The 18760-nt window shown below is 35.5% G+C and overlaps 2 protein-coding genes across 3 annotated transcripts; one reads left to right on the forward strand and one right to left on the reverse strand.

The window, feature by feature from the left end:
- Window positions 1-9131: 9131 nt before the first annotated feature.
- On the forward strand, window positions 9132-14412 carry LOC107782234 (putative B3 domain-containing protein At5g58280). 2 transcript variants are annotated; one of them, XM_016603100.2, is made up of 8 exons: window positions 9132-9286; window positions 11044-11146; window positions 11467-11544; window positions 11637-11732; window positions 12708-12766; window positions 12843-13002; window positions 13427-13633; window positions 13938-14412. In XM_016603100.2, exons 2-8 carry the CDS (start codon window positions 11069-11071, stop codon window positions 14139-14141), a joined length of 882 nt encoding a protein of 293 aa, XP_016458586.1. In that variant the 5' UTR covers window positions 9132-9286; window positions 11044-11068; the 3' UTR covers window positions 14142-14412. The 2 variants fall into 2 exon arrangements, with proteins under 2 accessions (XP_016458586.1, XP_016458587.1); XM_016603101.2 differs by having other exon boundaries at window positions 9147-9286; window positions 10963-11146.
- Window positions 14413-15741: 1329 nt separating this feature from the next.
- Window positions 15742-18515, reverse strand: LOC107782233 (large ribosomal subunit protein uL16). Its single transcript, XM_016603099.2, has 4 exons — window positions 18380-18515; window positions 16671-17172; window positions 16062-16143; window positions 15742-15963 (listed from the first exon to the last, which is right to left on the reverse strand). Exons 1-4 carry the CDS (start codon window positions 18387-18389, stop codon window positions 15892-15894), a joined length of 666 nt encoding a protein of 221 aa, XP_016458585.1. The 5' UTR covers window positions 18390-18515; the 3' UTR covers window positions 15742-15891.
- Between the last annotated feature and the right edge of the window lie 245 nt (window positions 18516-18760).

Consider the following 18760-nt stretch of genomic DNA (forward strand, 5'->3'; position numbering starts at 1 on the left):
CGAGGCTTGGACTGGGCTGGGCTGGCCCGTTTTGACAACTCTAAAGCTACTTAGCAATTGGATACTCTTATTAGTGTGAGGCCATTTTGGTGAAAATCGTGCGGGTTTGGCCCAAAATGGACAATATCACACCATGTTAGGAGTATCTTTGAGCCGTTTTGCCTAACAATTGGTATAAGAGCCAATGGTTTGGCGGGACTATGGAGATGACGGAGTGTGGCGTGGGGGACCGACTTAGTGCCTTTGCTCGTCCACAGGGTTTACGACCTTTACACGTAGCTTTGAAAACACATACACAGTCTTTGCGCTTTGGTGTCCGTAAATACTCAAGATCATGTGGATTGCTCATAGTTAATCTCCAAATTAGCCCATAAATAGTGATAAGTCATGTAGAATTTAGTCCATGAAGGAGATTGTTAGGTGTGTGTGAACAAAGTCCACGTAAGAAAGTAGAAAAGAACAATAAGTTACCTATAAGGAGTTGAATATTCTTAATGGTGTGAGACCTTTAGAGAAAAAATGTTCGGGCTTGACCTAAAGCGCACAATATCACATCATGTTAAGAGTACATTTGGGTTAGTTTAGTCCAACATGAGGTTCGACTAACCCCCTTCGGCCCACCTAGTTTCGCCCTGCCAAAAGCATTTTATAATTTAAGGCAAAACATGATACACTTGATCAATTGTGCCTCATAGACAATCTACATATAGAGGAAACATATCATTCTGCAACCTTTGCCAGTGATAAGTACTTCTTTATTATTAATTTGAGACCTTGGGTTGGAGTCTTGGGTATGAAATCGTTTGTATTAGGGCGTGCTTATTTTCAATGTGGGACACTCTGACGTAAATACAAATTTAATCAAATTTTAATACAAATATCAAATATCGAGCAGAAACAAAAAATATCATCGCATGGGACTTCACCATCACCATCACCTGCACCTTTCCACCGTTGGGCCCAAATATTTTCTTTTGCACTTGGTCCGCTAGGTCGATTGGCTGCAACTCAAGCCGGCCTTTGTTTTTTCTTCATAAAAATAAGGAAAAGTTTAATTAGACTAGATGCCCGTACTAGTTATAAATTCAAAATAAACTCATTTACTTTTATAACACATTTTAATCAATGTTTACGTATTTTTTTTTACCGTTTTTAGCCAATTAAGGAGTTAGGCGAAATGGAAGGAATTTTGATTTTAAATAAAACATAGTATAGCCATGTTTTCCAGAAATGAAAAATGGTATAGCAAGTTTCAACCATTGTTAGTGCTGGTAAAGTAGTACTATATATTATTTGTATATTAATAGTATTTTTTTTATATTTGGCTAGCAGATGTAATTTTTTTGATCGACCGATCAGATGTGTAACTTGTCCAAACATGCAAACGGCCCATTTATTATGGGAAGAAAGACTTTAGAAGATTTAACTGACAAATATAAGGGCCCATTATTCTAAGCCCAGAAGCCCAAGCGTTTCTTCACCAAGCACTTGTACCAAAAACCAACCCCCATTTCTTCTCAATCTCAAATCACAAACCCTAGAATACTTTCAACCAACAAAGAACGATCGGAGCAATAACGCGATGGGGAAGCAACCGGTGAAGCTGAAGGCAGTTGTTTACGCTTTATCGCCATTTCAACAGAAAGTAATGCCAGGTTTATGGAAGGATCTTCCTGGTAAGATCCATCACAAAGTCTCCGAAAATTGGATCAGTGCTACTCTCCTGCTCGCTCCCCTCATCGGAACCTACTCGTAAGTTATTTATTATGTTTGTTGTGTTTTTTGCTCAAAATTTTTATTGTGTTTTTTGCTCAATTTTTTACTGTGTTTATTGTTGTTTTTCCCCTCAATTTATTAAATTCACTTGCTTTTGTATTCGGCTCAGACTCGAATAGAGCGAAATGGATATATAGAATTTATATTTAATCGATTGGACTAATTTATTATCGAGTAACACTTGATTGATTGTTTTCGTAGAGCTAATTTAGTATTGAGGAACTTTCTCATAAGTACTTTTCTATTTTATTTTATTTTTGCTTAATTTTTTTATGTAATTCATGTGTTATTGTTTTGAGCTCGGAACTGAATAGAGCAAAATGAATATAGAGGATTTATATCACTGATTTGAGCTAATTTAATATTGAGGTGTTCTATGTACTTATTGATTGTGGTTTCTTTGCTTAATATTTTAGAAGTTACTTGTTTTTGTTTTGGGCTTGAACCTCAACAGAGCTAAATGGATATAGAAGATTATATAATGCGAACTAATTTAGTACTGGGGCATACTCATAAGTACTTATTGATTGTGTTGTTTGGTTCATTTTTTCACAATTCACTTGTTTTTCTTTTGGGCTCGGACTTGAATAAAGCGAAAGGGATATAGAGAATTTATATAATCGATTTGGACTAATTTAGTATTGAGGCACAGTTAATTGATTGATTTGTTCTCGAGTTATGAATTGAATAGAGTGAAATATAGGTGATTGATGGCTTTGGGACTTTGTTCAATTGACATTTAATCTAGGCCTCCAACTCGAATAAGGTGAAATGGATATGGAGAAATTATATAACCGACTCAAACTAATTTCGTATTGAGGTGTGTTTGTAAGTACATGTTTGTGTTTTCTTTGGTTAATTTATTGTCTCTTTTTTGGGTGGCTTGGACCTGAATAGAGCGAAATGGGTGTATAGGATTTATATAGGAGATAAGTAATTTAGGATTGAGCCAGTTGATTGTTTTTTTTATTCTCGAGTTTATGATTTGAACAGAATTAAATGATATAGGGAATTTATGGCTCCAAGGGTTTGGTTCAATTGGCATTTAATTTAGGGTCGAACATGAATAAAGCGAAATGGGTATGGAGGATCTCTATAACTGACTCGAACTAATTTAGTATTGAGGTGTGATTAATTGGTTGTTCTTTTCTCGATCTTTGATGTGAATTGAGCCAAATTGATATATAGGGGATTTATGGCATATTATCCATTTGGAAGTTGAAACGGCAGATTTCTCAGTCATAAAAAATGGATATAGGGGATTTATTTAGCTGACCCTAACTAATGTAGTATTGAGACGTGGTTAATTGATTGTTTCATAGGGTGAAATGGATATGGAGGATTTATGGCTTCACGGCATTGACAATGGTAAGGAGGCCTCGTTACCTATGGAGTTCTGGAGCTGAAACAACAGATTACTGGTCATAAAAAATTGGATATAATGGATTCATGTAGTTGATCCTAAATAATTTAGTATTGAGGCGTGGTTAATTGAATGTTTTGTCTTGGGGATCTGTTAACCTAATGGTGATCTTAAGTGACTTATGGCTCCATGGATTTGGTTTAGTTGGCAAAAGAAGGGCGGGCCATTATCCATTGAGTAAGCTGAAACCGCAGATTTCTCAGTCGTAAAAGAAATATATATAGGGAATCCTAACTAATTTAGTATCGAGGCTTGGAAATGCTTGTTTTGTCTTGGGACTTTGGCCTGAATAGAGCATAATGTATATAGGAGATTTATTAAGGGGAATCTTGGAGCAACGGTAAAGTTATCTCCGTGTGACTTACAAACGCTAATGCTTGTATTAGGGTAGTCTATCTATATCACACCTCTTCTTGGTGTGCGACCCTTCCCTGGACCCTGCGTGAACGCGGGATGCCTTGTGCACCGGGCTGTAGTGTTGTCAAAGGCGATCTTAAAGCGTGCTTAAGCTCTGAAGCGAGACTCAAAACATGTTGAGCGCTTCGCCTCGCTTTGTGGGCGCTTCAGTGTCACATCAAGCTCGAAGGCATACTTTTCCTTGCCAATGAGTGTGCTCCTGTAAAGGCGACACTAAACAATTGATATTTCACTTTATCGTAATTTTTTTTTCAATTTTTTTGCACATATATTTGTTATTTATGCTTATAATTATTGTTCTTGGACTACATATACATATGTTTACTTTTTCTCCGGTTGCGCCTTTTTTCATTAAAGCCCACGCTTTATTTGCACTTTATGCCCCAATGGACCTTAGAGTTTTTTTGCGCTTTTCGCCTTTGATAACACTGGGCTGCCCTTAAAAATATAGCCAATCCCAACTAATTTAAGATTGAGGTCTAGGTGATTGAGATTGACTTCTCCTGGGGCTCTGATTTTGAACGTCTCTACCATTTGATTGCGTAGATTGATGCTGTTATTGATGGTTTGACTGATTGTGTATGATATAGAGAGGATGGAAGTGTTGCTTCACCTCCTTAACAATCACTGATCGGATTCTTGACCACATGAATAGTTTATGAAGTGTGTGGAAAAGACTTCAATATACTTATCTTTTTACATGTATTATTAAGGCTTAAAGTTTTTGATTGATCTAGTCTTCCTAGATATTGCTTCCTAGACTATAGCTAATGGAGTGGTTAATTCCTATCGAACTAGTCTCGAGGCTGCTCATTGGTGGGTCCATGATTCTAAATCAAAAGATTGTGGAGTACCGCTGCATTCACTATATCTGTGTGACAACAATAGTGGAGTTAGTATAGATATATATTTTGAAGAAAATAATTAACTTTTTAAGCAACCGCAACCAACATAGACAGGGAAAACAACTTCTTTCTCTATATCATTTTATTTTTTAGAATAGCGGAATAACTAGAACCGTTATAAAAACGCCTCTGTATCTGCTTACAATATATTTGCGATGTGCTAAAAAACAATGAGAATAACAAAATGTAACTCCGACTGAGGAGTGTAGATTAGAGCAGAAACATACTCTTACTTGGGCTTTAGTCGGGTTGCAATACCCGATATGCCACTTGTAGAGAGAATATGCATAAGACTATGGTCTCTAAACTCCTCTTTTTCAGCAAACCGGACCGTGGTTAAGCTGGTAGATGACCTATCAAAATTTTGTACCCTTCACATGTTATGAATTGCAGAACACAGTTCCAAACTTTTGCTGAAGTCGAGATCCATTTTTCTTTCAAATATACGCATGGACTGGAAAAGGCATTGAAATGGACATATACCTTGATTGGTGGAGATCACTGGAGATAAATTTTTGTTTGGAGTTTCCTGTTGTGTGATATCATTCTGCCTGTGTGATCTTTATTCTTACTGAGAGTAGTCAGTATTCTGTTGCCTATTCTCTCAGAGCATAATATGATGACACAGTGGAAGACATATCTAGAGATTTTATGTAGAGGGTCCAACCCTATATTTAATGAGTTTTAAAGCGAGATTAAGCTCAGGTTAACTCAGTAATGTAGATGAGCAGTTTTATTAGAATATTTTTAAAATTTTACAAGGGGATGAAGATTTTCACACTAATAGATAAATGTATTTTGATCACCAATGATATAATGTTTCAGAGAAAGTTCAAGATACTTTATGTTATTAAGATATTTTCCTTTTTTGTAGTAAAAACACAATTCTGTGCAAACATAAATGAGCCAAGTTTACAACTCTCGTCATACCATGCTTTATAAAGTGAAACTCAAAGTTCCCTGTTTTTCACATTCATTATTCGATCAAACAGAATGTCATCGAATGTTTATCTTCTACTTTTTCCTTTCGAGTGTGATAAATAAATTTCCGTAAATGAGGATGTTACTCTCGAGTTAAATTCTCAATTTTTATTTTGTCATCGCTTTCTACATCAGGCAGCTCGCCTACCTTTCTCTAGTTCCTTTGGCTAATTATGAAGTAAACTTGTTCTCCTCCTTGCTACATAAATTTGTTTCAACCTCATTGGTTACAAGTTACCATAAATTCTTTTGACCAGTTGAGGTGCTAGAGATTCATATATGTTGGTTGATATTCTAAAAAATATATGTGTAAAGAAAAAAGATATCCAACTAAATATATATCTGGCTCTTGAGTTTGATTTAGTTGATAACCTTGAGTGTCTGATGCCTTCCTTCATTCTTTATGCATGCAGATATGTCCAGTACTACCAGGAAAAGGAGAAGTTAGAACACAGATACTAAATCTGTGTTCTTCATATGTCTGAAGAAAACCTCTTATCTCCTTTTGCCATTTTCAACCGGAAATAAGTTACTATTGTTTGTTATTTTTTGGAACTTCTCATTCTGGAGATACTCACTTTTTATGGCCTATAAATTGCAGTTAACCTCTGTATGGTCTTTTGAAATTTTTGTGCATCCTAATCTTATCCAGAAACGGAGTCTGGAAAAAATAAGTTGTAATACCTTTCATTGACATGCTGTTAGATCCCATGGACAAGGAAATATGTTTATTTAAATTGTGGCTTTCGCTTGACTAGGAGTTTAAGGGAATGGTCATAACACATAAGTTGTGTTGCCATGTGGGACGGCATGAAAAGGGTGCTGCATTTTTATTTTATTTTTGCATATGGTGTATGTTGGAAAATGAGCCTTGTTTATCTTCAGAGTCTTTAGTCGTGATCATTCGTTCTCTGCTTTTTATTTTATTTTTTGGGTTTTTTTTTTTTTGGGGGGGGGGGGGGGGTTCAGGGTTTGGTGAAGTCAAGTTGGATGAAGTTTCCAACTTGTCATTGTTTGTGGTGCTGCTCTTCTGTGTGTGTTATAGCTTATTTAAAGGTCACGGCAAAACCACTTTGCTAATAAGGTGTGTGCATCTGAGAGAACTCGACTCCATTTTGTTGAGTACCGGGACACTGAATTTACCATTGATATTTTGATACTACAATTAGTTGGTACATGCATTTAGAACAAATTTGCTAGGCATTATTCCTGTGAGGCTGAAATGTCACTTTTTCCAACTAGGATGAGCATTTTATGAGCTTTTGGCTAAAGTTTACCGAAATGGATTCAACTTTTTATGAGCTGGTATGAGCTTTTCGCTTAGTTTTCCAGCTGAGAGAAAAAATGCTAGCTGATTTCTTGTAATTTGTCTAAGTATTGATAGCTATAGCTCGTATTTGTGCTAGTGGGCGGTAGCAGGTATCCAAGAAAATATAGTCCGGGCACAAACTTTGTAGAATCTGTTGATATTGTATGTTTGAAGACTTGCACTTGCACTTGGACTGTCTTTACATTGTACTCCATTGTAGTAAGCAATTCTTCACTGCTAAAATAAAATAGAAAGATGTGAGAAATGGGAATGTCTCCAAAATTTAGCTTCGTGTAGCTCGCTAATTTGATGCAAAATGTAATTTTAGTAAAAAGAAAGCTCTGGGAATTGGAGCAAATGGAATAAATTTTCAGTGGGATAGTTTTTTTCTTTCACTTCTATGGTTAAAATTCCAAATTTGTCCTTGTACTTTGTTGGAAGGTCTACAATTACCCTCTGTTGGAAGTTGGATTTGTGTAGGTCCTTGCCATTAAACTTTTGAGCTATAAACGTCCTTATTTTATTGCACCTGTTCAATTTGAGATGAGATATAAAAGTAAATGGACAGAAGAGTAAAAGACGGTATTGCATCCTCCGGTTTAATCGGGTTCGGATTTGCTCAATTGACTTGTATATTATATTAAGAATTAATAATAATAATTGCTTCTCTAATACGACAATAGTAGTAGTGATGATAAAGCTAACTTCATAAATATATCATGACACCGTAAAAGTTATTCAAATAAGCTACTCATTAAAAAGTTAATACTCTAAAACCTGCTCAAACTATACAATTTTGTCAGGTGCCTATCTAAACTATCGCATGTTCTCTAAAACCCTCTAATGATAAAATTCCCTCGTCGCTTATGTGGAATTATGTGTGTAATAAATTGCCTAAAGAGTGTGTGACGGCTAAAAAGATCATCAAAATGGCGTGTCTAATAGCTAATTAACTCTTCTTTTTTAAAAGTTTATATTTCTTTTTATGTTCTCCTCTTTTTATTTATATTTCACCTTTGTTCCTCTTTTTTTTTTTTTTTTTTTACCTTTCTGCTCCATGTCTTCATTTGAATCCATCTGAAATTCTCTCTCTTATTAACTCTGTTTTTATTTCTTATCTTTCTCGTTCTATCCATCCTTCATTCTTACCTAAATTTATTGGAAAGAAGAAACACTCTTTCAAGCATTTGTGGAGCAAGAGGTTTAATGCTTTTCAAAGAAACTGGGAAATAATGAAATAGGACCTGTGTGTAGCGATCTTCTTTAACAATTTAGGTATCTCTTTTCAACAATCTTCAGAATTTAGGTCTATCAAAACCCTAATCTTATATATCGATTTCGGAGCATAAACCCTAGTTTTTATCCCGATTTTCGAACGGATGCAAGAATAGACAGTGCGATCGAGGTTAGAACCGAGATTTATGGAGAAAATCGCTACTGAGAGATTAGTGTAGCCATTCTTCGATGAAAGAGCAAGTCTCTTATGAATGCAAAGAGAAAATGAATTTTTTACAATTAACCCACTAGTTTTACAATTAAGGGGATATAGTTCAAGAGGTTTTTTGGAACATATGATAGTTTAGGTAAGCAAGTGACAAAAATTACATAGTTTAGAGTTTAGACGGATTTTATGGTGTTAACTCTGTTAATAAATGTAAAATAGCTTAATAATGGAAAGACATAACCATTATTTGAATTGGTTATGCTCAACAGAGGTTACTTGTATAAAAAAGAATAACGACATTACCATAAATTCATTCTTTGACTATAACTTTTCCATATATTTTCAATAATAAATAAGGTATAACTAATACTTTTACATATCGATATACCACGATTTTATTCTAATCAAATGTAGAATAAACTTATCTTAAATTTAAGGGCTATTTGAGATACTAGAATTGTAGTGTTATTTTTATCTTTATGAAAAGGTATGATAACAGTTTCGAAATAACTAATACTCCCTCCGGTTCACAATAAGTGACCAGTTTACTTTTTCATTTTGGTTCAAAATAAGTGTCCAGTTAGGTAATCAAGAAAAAATTGAATTGTTTTTACTCTTTTACCTTTATGTGCATATTCCTAAAAGGTTTTCTCGCTCCTCACTATAGCTATGTGACCAATATTTAATAAGGGTAGTTTAGTCATACTAGACATTTTTGTATAGTATTTAATATTTTCTTAATGAGCGTGCTGAAAGAAAACTGGTCATGTATTGTGAACCGGAGGGAGTATATAAATATTAATCTTGGGTTAACTTGTTTCCCTGTCAAACGATACCTAGTGGATTACTTAACTAAGGTTAATAAATAAGTAATCCTTTTTTAGCTTAGTGTTTGCACGAAATTCAAAGCAGTAAGGCGCATGTACTCTCACTGTTTTCAAATTTCAAAAAGGCGCTCTCTCCTTTCTCTTCTCTCTGTCTCTCCACATTCGGCCCCTTCAACAGTCAACACCACTGCATTTTTGCTTCAGGTTTGATTATTCCTGTTCTCAAAATTATGTTTTTCATTTTAGGGCTGGCGATTTTATTCTCTATGGTTATTTTTCATTTTGCGAATTCATTTCTGAGACTTTTTTTTTTTTTTTTGCTACAAAGATGGCGTTTATTCAAATGCGGACTCATCCCTATGGCATTGTATGTCGTGCCGAGGTGAATTCAGGATTTAAAAGTAGTGAATCCTTTTAATGTATATGAACAAAATTAAAATTTTAATTTAATTTTTTTAAAGCATATGTATATAATCCGAGTTCCAGATAGTGGGTTGCATCCACTCCTAATGCTGCTCGAAACAAGGTTTTTTTGTGTAGTGATTTGCTAATTGCTATTTTCGTGTTTCAGCTTCTCAATCTTTGAATTTTCCCCCAAAAAATTCTTTCTTTTTAATTATAAAAAAAAAGGATTTTTTATGTGAGGTTGAACCCGGTCTATGCGAGCTTCCAAAAGCATAGTCAATTATGAAGGTTGATGACTAATATAAAAGTAGTCAATTATGATGAATTTAATTTTCAATTATTTTGGAATTGAGGCATAATTGATTGATTGATTGGATTTCTTTGTGTGGAGTAGAAGAGTGGACTAGAGAGGTATTGACTGTTGTTTAACTATAGCTCTATTTGGTGCTTTTTTGTACTAGAATTTACTAAAGGTGAGCAGGGTTGTATGAGTTTTTCTCTTATTTTATTTTGGTCATTAGCTGATAAAGAAGTCATCTAAATATTTCTGTTGGGATATAATTATTCAAGAGTTTTTGCTTTCTGTTATAACATAGAGAACTTTAGTGTTAGATTAGAAAAACACTAGTCGTCTTGAAAACAAATTCTGAATAACTAGAATGAAAGATGTCCAAATGGAGCGAAATGAATCATAAAGGATTCATATAGCCGACCCCAATTAATTTGTAATTGAGGCTTAGTTATTACAGTAGTTGTAGTTGTTGCTAGACGCTCATTTCGTTCACCTCTGGAGGCCTTTAGATTTTATGTTAAATTAGAGCTCGTGATTGGTGATGTTGTCAAAAGCGCGCTTAAGTCCTGAAGCGAGGTGCAAAGCACGCTGAGCACTCTGCCTCGCTTAGCGGTCGCTCGTCATCAAGGCTCTAAGGTGTTCTTTTCCTTGCCAATGAGCTTAATCCAAAAGAGGCGATACTAAATAGTTGATGTTTCACTTTATCGTAACTTTCTTTAAAAAATTCCTTTATTCATATATTTGTTATTCATGCTTATAATTATTAGTTTTTGACTACACACACACACACACACACACACACACACACATATATATATATATATTTATAGTTTTTCTTAATTTGTGCCTTTCTTCATTAAAGCCCTCACTTTATTTTCTCTTTGCGCGTAATGCTTAAAGGATATTAGAGTTTTTATGCGCTTTTCGCCTTAGTTAATGCTGGATTGGTCAATTGTTGGGAATTTAAATAGTACTGCACTGCAAAGCCACTAGCTTAGAAATGTATTGGCAGTATAAGGGTGTTATCCATGTATAACATTCTTGAAGAAAGTTTGAATGTATTGGTATTGGTAAACAGTACAGTAACTAATCTTCCAGTTGGCGACAGTAATTTCTGCTTCCCATGATTGGTTGGTTATCTTTATGCAATTAGCAAATGACCTGTACTTAATATGATTTGCAGGTGAAAAAACGTTAGAGGTGTTTGTTTCACTTTTCAGCTCCAAATTGCATTACAGTAAATACTCTTTCTTCTTCTGATCAGGGAAGTTTTTTGAGTACTACAATCAATGGCAAATGAAAATGGCACAACTAGTTACGAGGAGGTCCGAAGGCAAAGGGTTCTGGACAATAAGAAACGATTTGAGGTAGTAATTTTGTTAAGGCAAAATATCTTTTACTTCTGTTGAGATGGTACTTTTGGGTGCTTCTTTGAAAGAGAAATTAAGTGATTGAAGGCTTACATGTGGATGATATACTAATATCAACTTTATGAAATATTAGGTGGTGTTTGGATTTGATTTGGTTTAAGTTTTCGAAAACAATTTTGGTGGAAAGTAGTATATGTGGATTAGTTTTTATGAACAATGAGAAAAGCCGTATGTGTTCATAAAACCTACCTTTTGTTGCCAACAAGAAATACTGATTGCCTTCTCTTTCTCTTATTATGTTGCTTTCTTCTTTGAAGGATCTGGGTATTTTGAGTATATCTAAAAACCTTTCTGATCTTGCAAAGTCTGAGAAGAAGTCCGACAAGAAATACGAGGTGACATGTTATGAATATTTTCCTTTCTATAAAGATTTAATGTGGCTCTAATATAAGCATGCATTAGCTGATATTATTTTCTTCATGCATAGGTAACCCGAGTTAGACAAAAAGCAAACGATGTTTACATGTTGGAGCCAAGAAGGTCTGGACGGGCTAGAAATCCTGTTCCATCATACCGCGATGATGTAAGATTTCATGTTTTTCTTTCCGTACACAGAACATTCTACATAGTGAATGATGCACCCTTCAGAATAAAGATAGTAATTGATAAGAATCCACCTAGACTTCTCTAATTGTATGCTCATGCCATTTTCGACATAATACTAGTTTAGATGTACACCTCTTCTCAGGGGCGGATGCACGTGGGCCCAAGCGGTGTCACGTGACATCGCTTCGTTGGAAAATTTAACTAAATTCGTTTATGATAGAGGATATATAAAAAACGAATAAGATATAAAATAAGTAAAGTGACACTGCTTATCAGCGTCTAGCTCTCCTACTGGAGCTCGGGTGTTCGATTATGCTTGCATGAGTTCACTTTTTTGAGCATTTTTTGCTTCTAATAAAAATAGATGCTTCTGTTTGCACGGGTTCGAACTGCCGACCCTTGCTACAAAATATAATGAACAAGCCAGTAGACCAGACACAATAGGTATTTAAGTCACAATGAGAATTATTTATTTGAATACTCGGTAAACTCCTTTACGATTTGCTATTTTTGAATGTGTTGGATTGCTGCTAGTCTACTTGGCTTTCCATCTCTCTTGTCATCTCCCCTACTTCTATGAGTCACCGTCTACCGATTAATTGTGACACCGCTTACAAAAAATCCTGCTTCTATGTAATTATATGCACAATATTGAATCTGGAAAGAGCATCAAGATTGTGATTATTATTATTGAGATTACATGAAATATTTAATCAAGTATATGGAAGCAATTCTTTACTTGATACGTGATCTTGTTACAAAGTTCTGGGATAATCTTATGGTTTGTCCGCTGTTTCTAACATGGGATCTATTTTGGGCTAAGAGTCTACGAAATGGACTGCTTATGTTGCTAGTGAAAAAATTTCGTCTCAAAGATTTGTTTGCCAATTTTCTTCCTCTGGTTATCAGTTGTTTATTTTTCTCATTTGTTGCTAATCAATCATCACCTCAGATTGATATGGAACTTCCATCTTTTCGGAACAGATCAAGATTGAGTTCCTCATGGGCAAGGTGAGATGGTTAATTCTGAGTCTTGACACCATTGTTTTACGTCCCAGTTCTGGAATAATTGCTTTTGTGTTGGCAGTTATCTAGCAAGACCATTGGAAGAAGTAAAAATGGCTTCATGTCAAGCGAGAGCGCAAGCTATCAAAAGTGCAGAAAAGCTCCAGAGCAATCTACAGTCTGCAAATCCATCTTTTATCAAGTCTATGGTCCGATCTCACGTCTACAGTTGTTTCTGGCTGGTAAGTTGCCACAGACTCTAGCTACAAAAGCCAAGGATACATGGAGGAAACAACAAGAGCTTTTTTCATTTTTGGCCTATTGGCCCGAACTAATTACAGACGCTAGCCCAAATATACAAAAACATATACACGGATTATGTATATTACATATGTATTTATTTAAACAATATGCATATTTATATGTACATTCATTTGACATACAAAGCATATACATGTGTTGGCTATAGTTTTGGAGAGCATCCCAATGAGGTAATTCCCAAATAACAATAGGAAATTTTTTTTTAGTAAAATCTTGCTAGATTCGTATGGTCTATCCTTTCCGTAAAATTCTTATTTATGATAAATAGATTGCTTATGAAATGAGATGACATTGAGCTTTCATCAACATATATCTATGTTTTCACTAAGCATGCTATGATATCAGGGACTTCCTACTAGATTTTGTGAAGACCATCTTCCCAAATCCACCGTAAATGTTCTGTTAGTGGATGAGGAAGGTTCAGAGTATGAAGCTCTCTTCATTGGCAAAAGAACTGGACTAAGCGGAGGATGGAGAGCGTTTGCGCTAGATCATAAGCTGGATGATGGGGATGCTCTAGTATTTGAATTGGTTGAGGCAACAAAATTCAAGGTTGGATTTTAGTATGCAATCCTTTTGTCCATGAAATAAGCTAACTTTTAATATAGTCATATGATATAGTTCAAATTCGAAGGGGAGCCTTGGTGTAACTGGTAAAGTTGTTGTCATGTGACCAGGAGGTCACATATTCAAGCCGTGGGAACACCCCCCTTGCAGAAATGCAGGGCAATGCTACGTACAATAGAACCTTGTGGTCCAACCCTTCCCCGGATCTCGTGCATAGCGGAAGCCTAGCCCAGCCTTTGATATAGTTCAAATTCAATGCATTACTAACTCTCGTTTTTGAGATTCACAGGTGTACATAGTTCGAACATCCTATTGTTCAAGTAGAGAGGATAAATCTGGTGCAGAAAAAGGAGAGAATGAAGCTGAAGAAACATCAAAGAGTGTGACAAAGAAAAGGAAGAAAAGTAGCAAGCAATCAGAAGTTCCAACGGTAGCTAAAGAAGAGATTTCTGTGGCGGCTTCAGCCACGAGACGCAGTACTAGAAGAAAGTAAATCATGTAAAGAAGCATCATTTTGTAGGCATGTCAAAACTTAAACCTTTGTTGGGGTAAGCATATCAAGTTTACTGAAACAATATGCAAAGACATGTTCAAACCTTTGGTGGTAAATTGCATTTACCAAAAACTAATTAGACAACTGCCCTGAAAACTCTTGACATTGGCATTAACGGTACGTAAATGTAACTCGTTGTTCAAAAACTATTCAGAGTTCCTAGAGCTCATCGTAAGGCTTATGAAAGAAATACAACTGTAGCTCTTTTGCACAAAATTTACTAGCTTGTCAAGGTTAAGTGATTCATACTTACAAGTGCGCGAGAAGTTTTATTTTGTGTCTCGTACAACTGACACTAGTTGTATGAGGCTCCTTTTTGTCTCACAAATTTGTGGATCTCAATCTTACACTTCTAGGTCCACAGAAATTTGGGTCCACAAAACTGTGAGATAAAAAAGTTGCCTCATACAACTAGTGTCAGTTGTATGAGACACAAAATAAAATTATCGGACGCAACTGATGTTACTATTGTAAGAGCATTTTCATTGTGTTATTATGTGAGTAATCTGTCTATATGGTCTTGTGTCAGATCATCTCCAATAAATGATTGATAGAATTTCTCCCAATTCTTGTCCACCATTAGCAGCCTTTTAAGATTGCTTTGGATCATAGTAGGCGGTTTGTTAGTTTAAAGCCTTCAACTATCCCACCTTATTTCCGATTCCAACCCATGCCCCATCTACCCACCTCCACCCTCACCCTAAATAAAAATATTATTAATAGTACTTTCTTTTTATGTTATAGGTAGATTTTTTTTTATTCCAACAAATGAGTATTTTTTTCATGTTATAGAAAGAGTACTTTATTTTTAAACCAAAAAAAGAGTATTTTCTTTTTAGTTATGGAGACAAATTTCAACGTTATTTTTGTATAAAAAAGTAAAGCAACACATTAGTTCCTTTGGGTTTGTGTGAATTTTTAGAGACTTGGGAAAGGGGGGAGGGGGGTGAGAAGAGTAGAATAAAAAAATATTTTCCAAAAAAGAATTTTCTACACTAAAAAATATTTTCCACTAACCAACCAAACAAGAAAAAATAAGTGATAAAACCACTAATTTTCCATTTACTTCGTACGAAACACACCCTAAATTCCGCTTGCAAAGACTCATTAAAGTGTCCCCCCCCTCCCCCTCATACGCACACACCAGACCTGATGCTTTCCAAGAAATTTATGATTATTGTCATTCCCTTAAATATTTTTCCTACCTGAAAATCTCTGGACATTCATGCCTTTTCTCACTTTTGTGTTTCACTGATTTATTCACTGCTGTATTTCTTTTCTACCCTCCAGATCCCTACAATGGATTTGTTGTTACATTCAAATCTTTTCTCAAAGTTGATAGTACTTTTTTTTTGGTGTTTGTGCACCTAGGTGGCCAGAATGATAATTTTTCCAAGGAATGAGACCCAGAACTAAGAAGCGATTTACGCTGCTTTAACAATCCATCAAAAATAATGTAGGAGGAATTATGAGATAGCTCCCACAAGAAACAAAGTCAACAGCGGAGGAAAGAATATATGTAAAACAAAACTCAACCAAATAAAAGCAAGCCAATCTTTATCAGTAAACTAAAATGTTCAAAGCAGTAACAACTCAAGTAATGGTTCAAAAGTAGATCGATGATCAGGACACAAAATTTCATTCAACAGAAATAGAAAACTACAGGTTCAGTTTGGTAAATTCTGCAACTTCAATTCCCTACTGCTTCCAAAAAAGCTCTTCCAGGTTGACGTGCAGCAAGTCGACCATGGCAACCAAGAAGCTGCAAAAGCATAAGAAAAGCAATAAGTTCACATACCACCACGGGCAACAAGATCCATTCTTCTACTGCGTAAATAATGGACTATGAACAAAACGTACCTTGGCATTGACACCATCTGGAATAATACGATTCTCTGACTTGTATTTCAGATAATCAGTACGGCTGAACTTAGTGAACCCCCTGCAATCAAAGAAAGAACTGTGATGCAAGCACAACTTCTATCCAGTGGAGCACTTTGGAAACCTAACAATGATTAATCATGTAGTTTTTAAAAGAGAAATAGTATGCAACACTTTTGACACCTTAGCACTCAAAGATGCTACATTACGAGCCTATACAACAGATCCTCTTCTAGTGAGGCTGCAAGTGAAAATGCATAGTATATTTACATTAAAAGAAGTAGAGCAAGCTAGGTTTCAAGGAACTTAACATGTTTTGGATGGAAGCAGACCCCTAGGAGTTTATCTCCCATTAACGACATTAAAAAAGAGAGACCAAACTTTGTGATCTCTCTAGTATGAGCTTCTGTGTGATATGAGGTTAGTATATGTTGATCCTTAAAAACTGTATAACTGTCATAATAAAAGAATAGCACCATGACATGCCTATCCTTCATAAATCAATCATTTTTAGAACTGGAAGATATAAATTGCTAAAAACCAGTGCAGTGACAAAAATTAAGGTGATGCTTTAGATAAAAGTCTTACCACTTCCTGCTGACGATGATCTTTTGTCGGCCAGGGAACTTAAACTTAGCACGGCGCAGAGCCTCTTGAGCATGGTTAGCATTACCATCCTTGCAGCGAACAGAGAGAAGAACCTGACCAATAGCAACACGAGCACAGACTCCCTGTGGCTTACCAAAAGCTCCCCTCATACCAGTTTGGAGCCTATCAGCCCCAGCACATGACAACATCTTGTTAATTCGCAAAACATGGAAGGGATGGACCCTAACCCTGAGGTGGAAAGCATCCTTTCCAGCGGACTTGGTCATGTACTTGTTGCACGCAATACGAGCAGCTTCAAGTGCCTCACTTGAAACATTCTCCTTCTCCCAACTGACCAAGTGCACACAGAAAGGAAATTCATCAACTCCCTTTTTCTTCATACCCACATCATAGATTCTGATCTTTGGATCTGGCACACCACGGCAAAACCGTGATTTTGGGTAAGGCTTGTTCTTAATCTGGCGATAACATCTTGCAGGTCCTGAGAAAAAATTCAAACCAGTTACATATGCAGCCAATGACTCACACAACTACAAGTAACCGGGATAGGGTCAACAAATTGTTGTATAAAACAATAGTTAATACCAAATAAGGAGTCTACATCAACAATGCACTCATAACTCCATGTTAGTTTAAAGCCTCCTTATCACCAAAAGGAAAGACAAATAGTATAGAATGCCTTGTCAGCAAAATTAAGGAATGTTCTTTCACTCATTAAGATTACCAAAAATAGTGGTCAGCGCTTGCCATACAAAAAAATTAATGCTTCTTAGATACATTTTTTATCACCAACTTTATTGTTTGCATGGATTAATCAAGAAATTCCCGCAAAATAAGAAATAATATTTCTTTAGCAATTTTATCAATTCTAGGACCCATATGGAGTATTTTCTCTCAAAGACACTAACTGTAGCACGGCCATAAAACTCCTATAAGCTTTAAGCTTAATAAATGTAAAATGCCAACTCAATTACACCAGCTAGGTATTCTTTCTACCCAGAAGCAGATCTAAGATTCAAAACTGATGTGTGTAACCTTTAAAATCTTACCAATAAACTTATTGTGCTTTTGGAACTAGAGCTTGAAATTTAATGTTCTGTTAAAAAATTTATAATTTTTACATAAATATATATAATTTGCGATGGAAATGCTGGGTTCATCAGACAAAGAATACAACTACAACTGGATCCCAACTATCTCTAGCCCTATATGAGTCCCATTATCCATTCCGCTATATCTGATTCAGTGAGAAACCCCCAATAATAACTCATCTTATGGATAAATTAGGGTTCTCAAACACTATAAGTTCTCTACATTTACTATGAACAGATGAACAAAAAGCAGAATAATGGAAAATCAAATGAAAGCCTCAACCGGTTACTATCTCAAATCACCTCTAATATATCATTTCAGAAATAATAATTTGTCTTGCCGAAAAATTAGGGTTCTCTAGCACTATATGTTCTCTACATTTACCAGAGACAAATGCACAAAAGACAAAAAAAAATGAATGCTAAAAACACATCTAATATATCATTTCATCAATATCCTAAAAACAACACAAAAGCTATGAACAAAAACATATAGATCCAACAAGTTTTTGGGCAAATTGAAACAATAATAGCTAAATGAATAAGAATATGAGAATTGACGTAAAAAATAGAGAGATTTGGGAGGAAAAAGCTTACTTCTCCCCATGGCTAATTCTCTCTGCGATTGGTCTGCGGCTTGAGGAACACGGTTATGAGAAAACCCTAGGGTTTACGTTCTTTATGTAGGAGTTGTTAACAGGTGAATGAATTGATTGGGCCTTATGGGCTTACGTCTGGGCATGCGTCAGGTAAAATGGTTGGTGGGCCGATATATGCTTAACTTACTTCATGCCTAAGAATTGACCCATTCAGCAGGCACAATATTGTAAAAATTGCACGGCCATCCATTTGATTTCCCCCTTTTAACTTATACCCATTTTATTTTTTTCGTTTGTATCCGTACCCATTTTTTTTGTTAAAAGCGTTTTAAAAAGATGATTTTGCCCTTCAGGACTATTGACAAAACTGTAGACTGCA

Source organism: Nicotiana tabacum, chromosome 3 (genome assembly GCF_000715075.1).
Source record: "Nicotiana tabacum cultivar K326 chromosome 3, ASM71507v2, whole genome shotgun sequence".
Classification (NCBI taxonomy): domain Eukaryota; kingdom Viridiplantae; phylum Streptophyta; class Magnoliopsida; order Solanales; family Solanaceae; genus Nicotiana; species Nicotiana tabacum.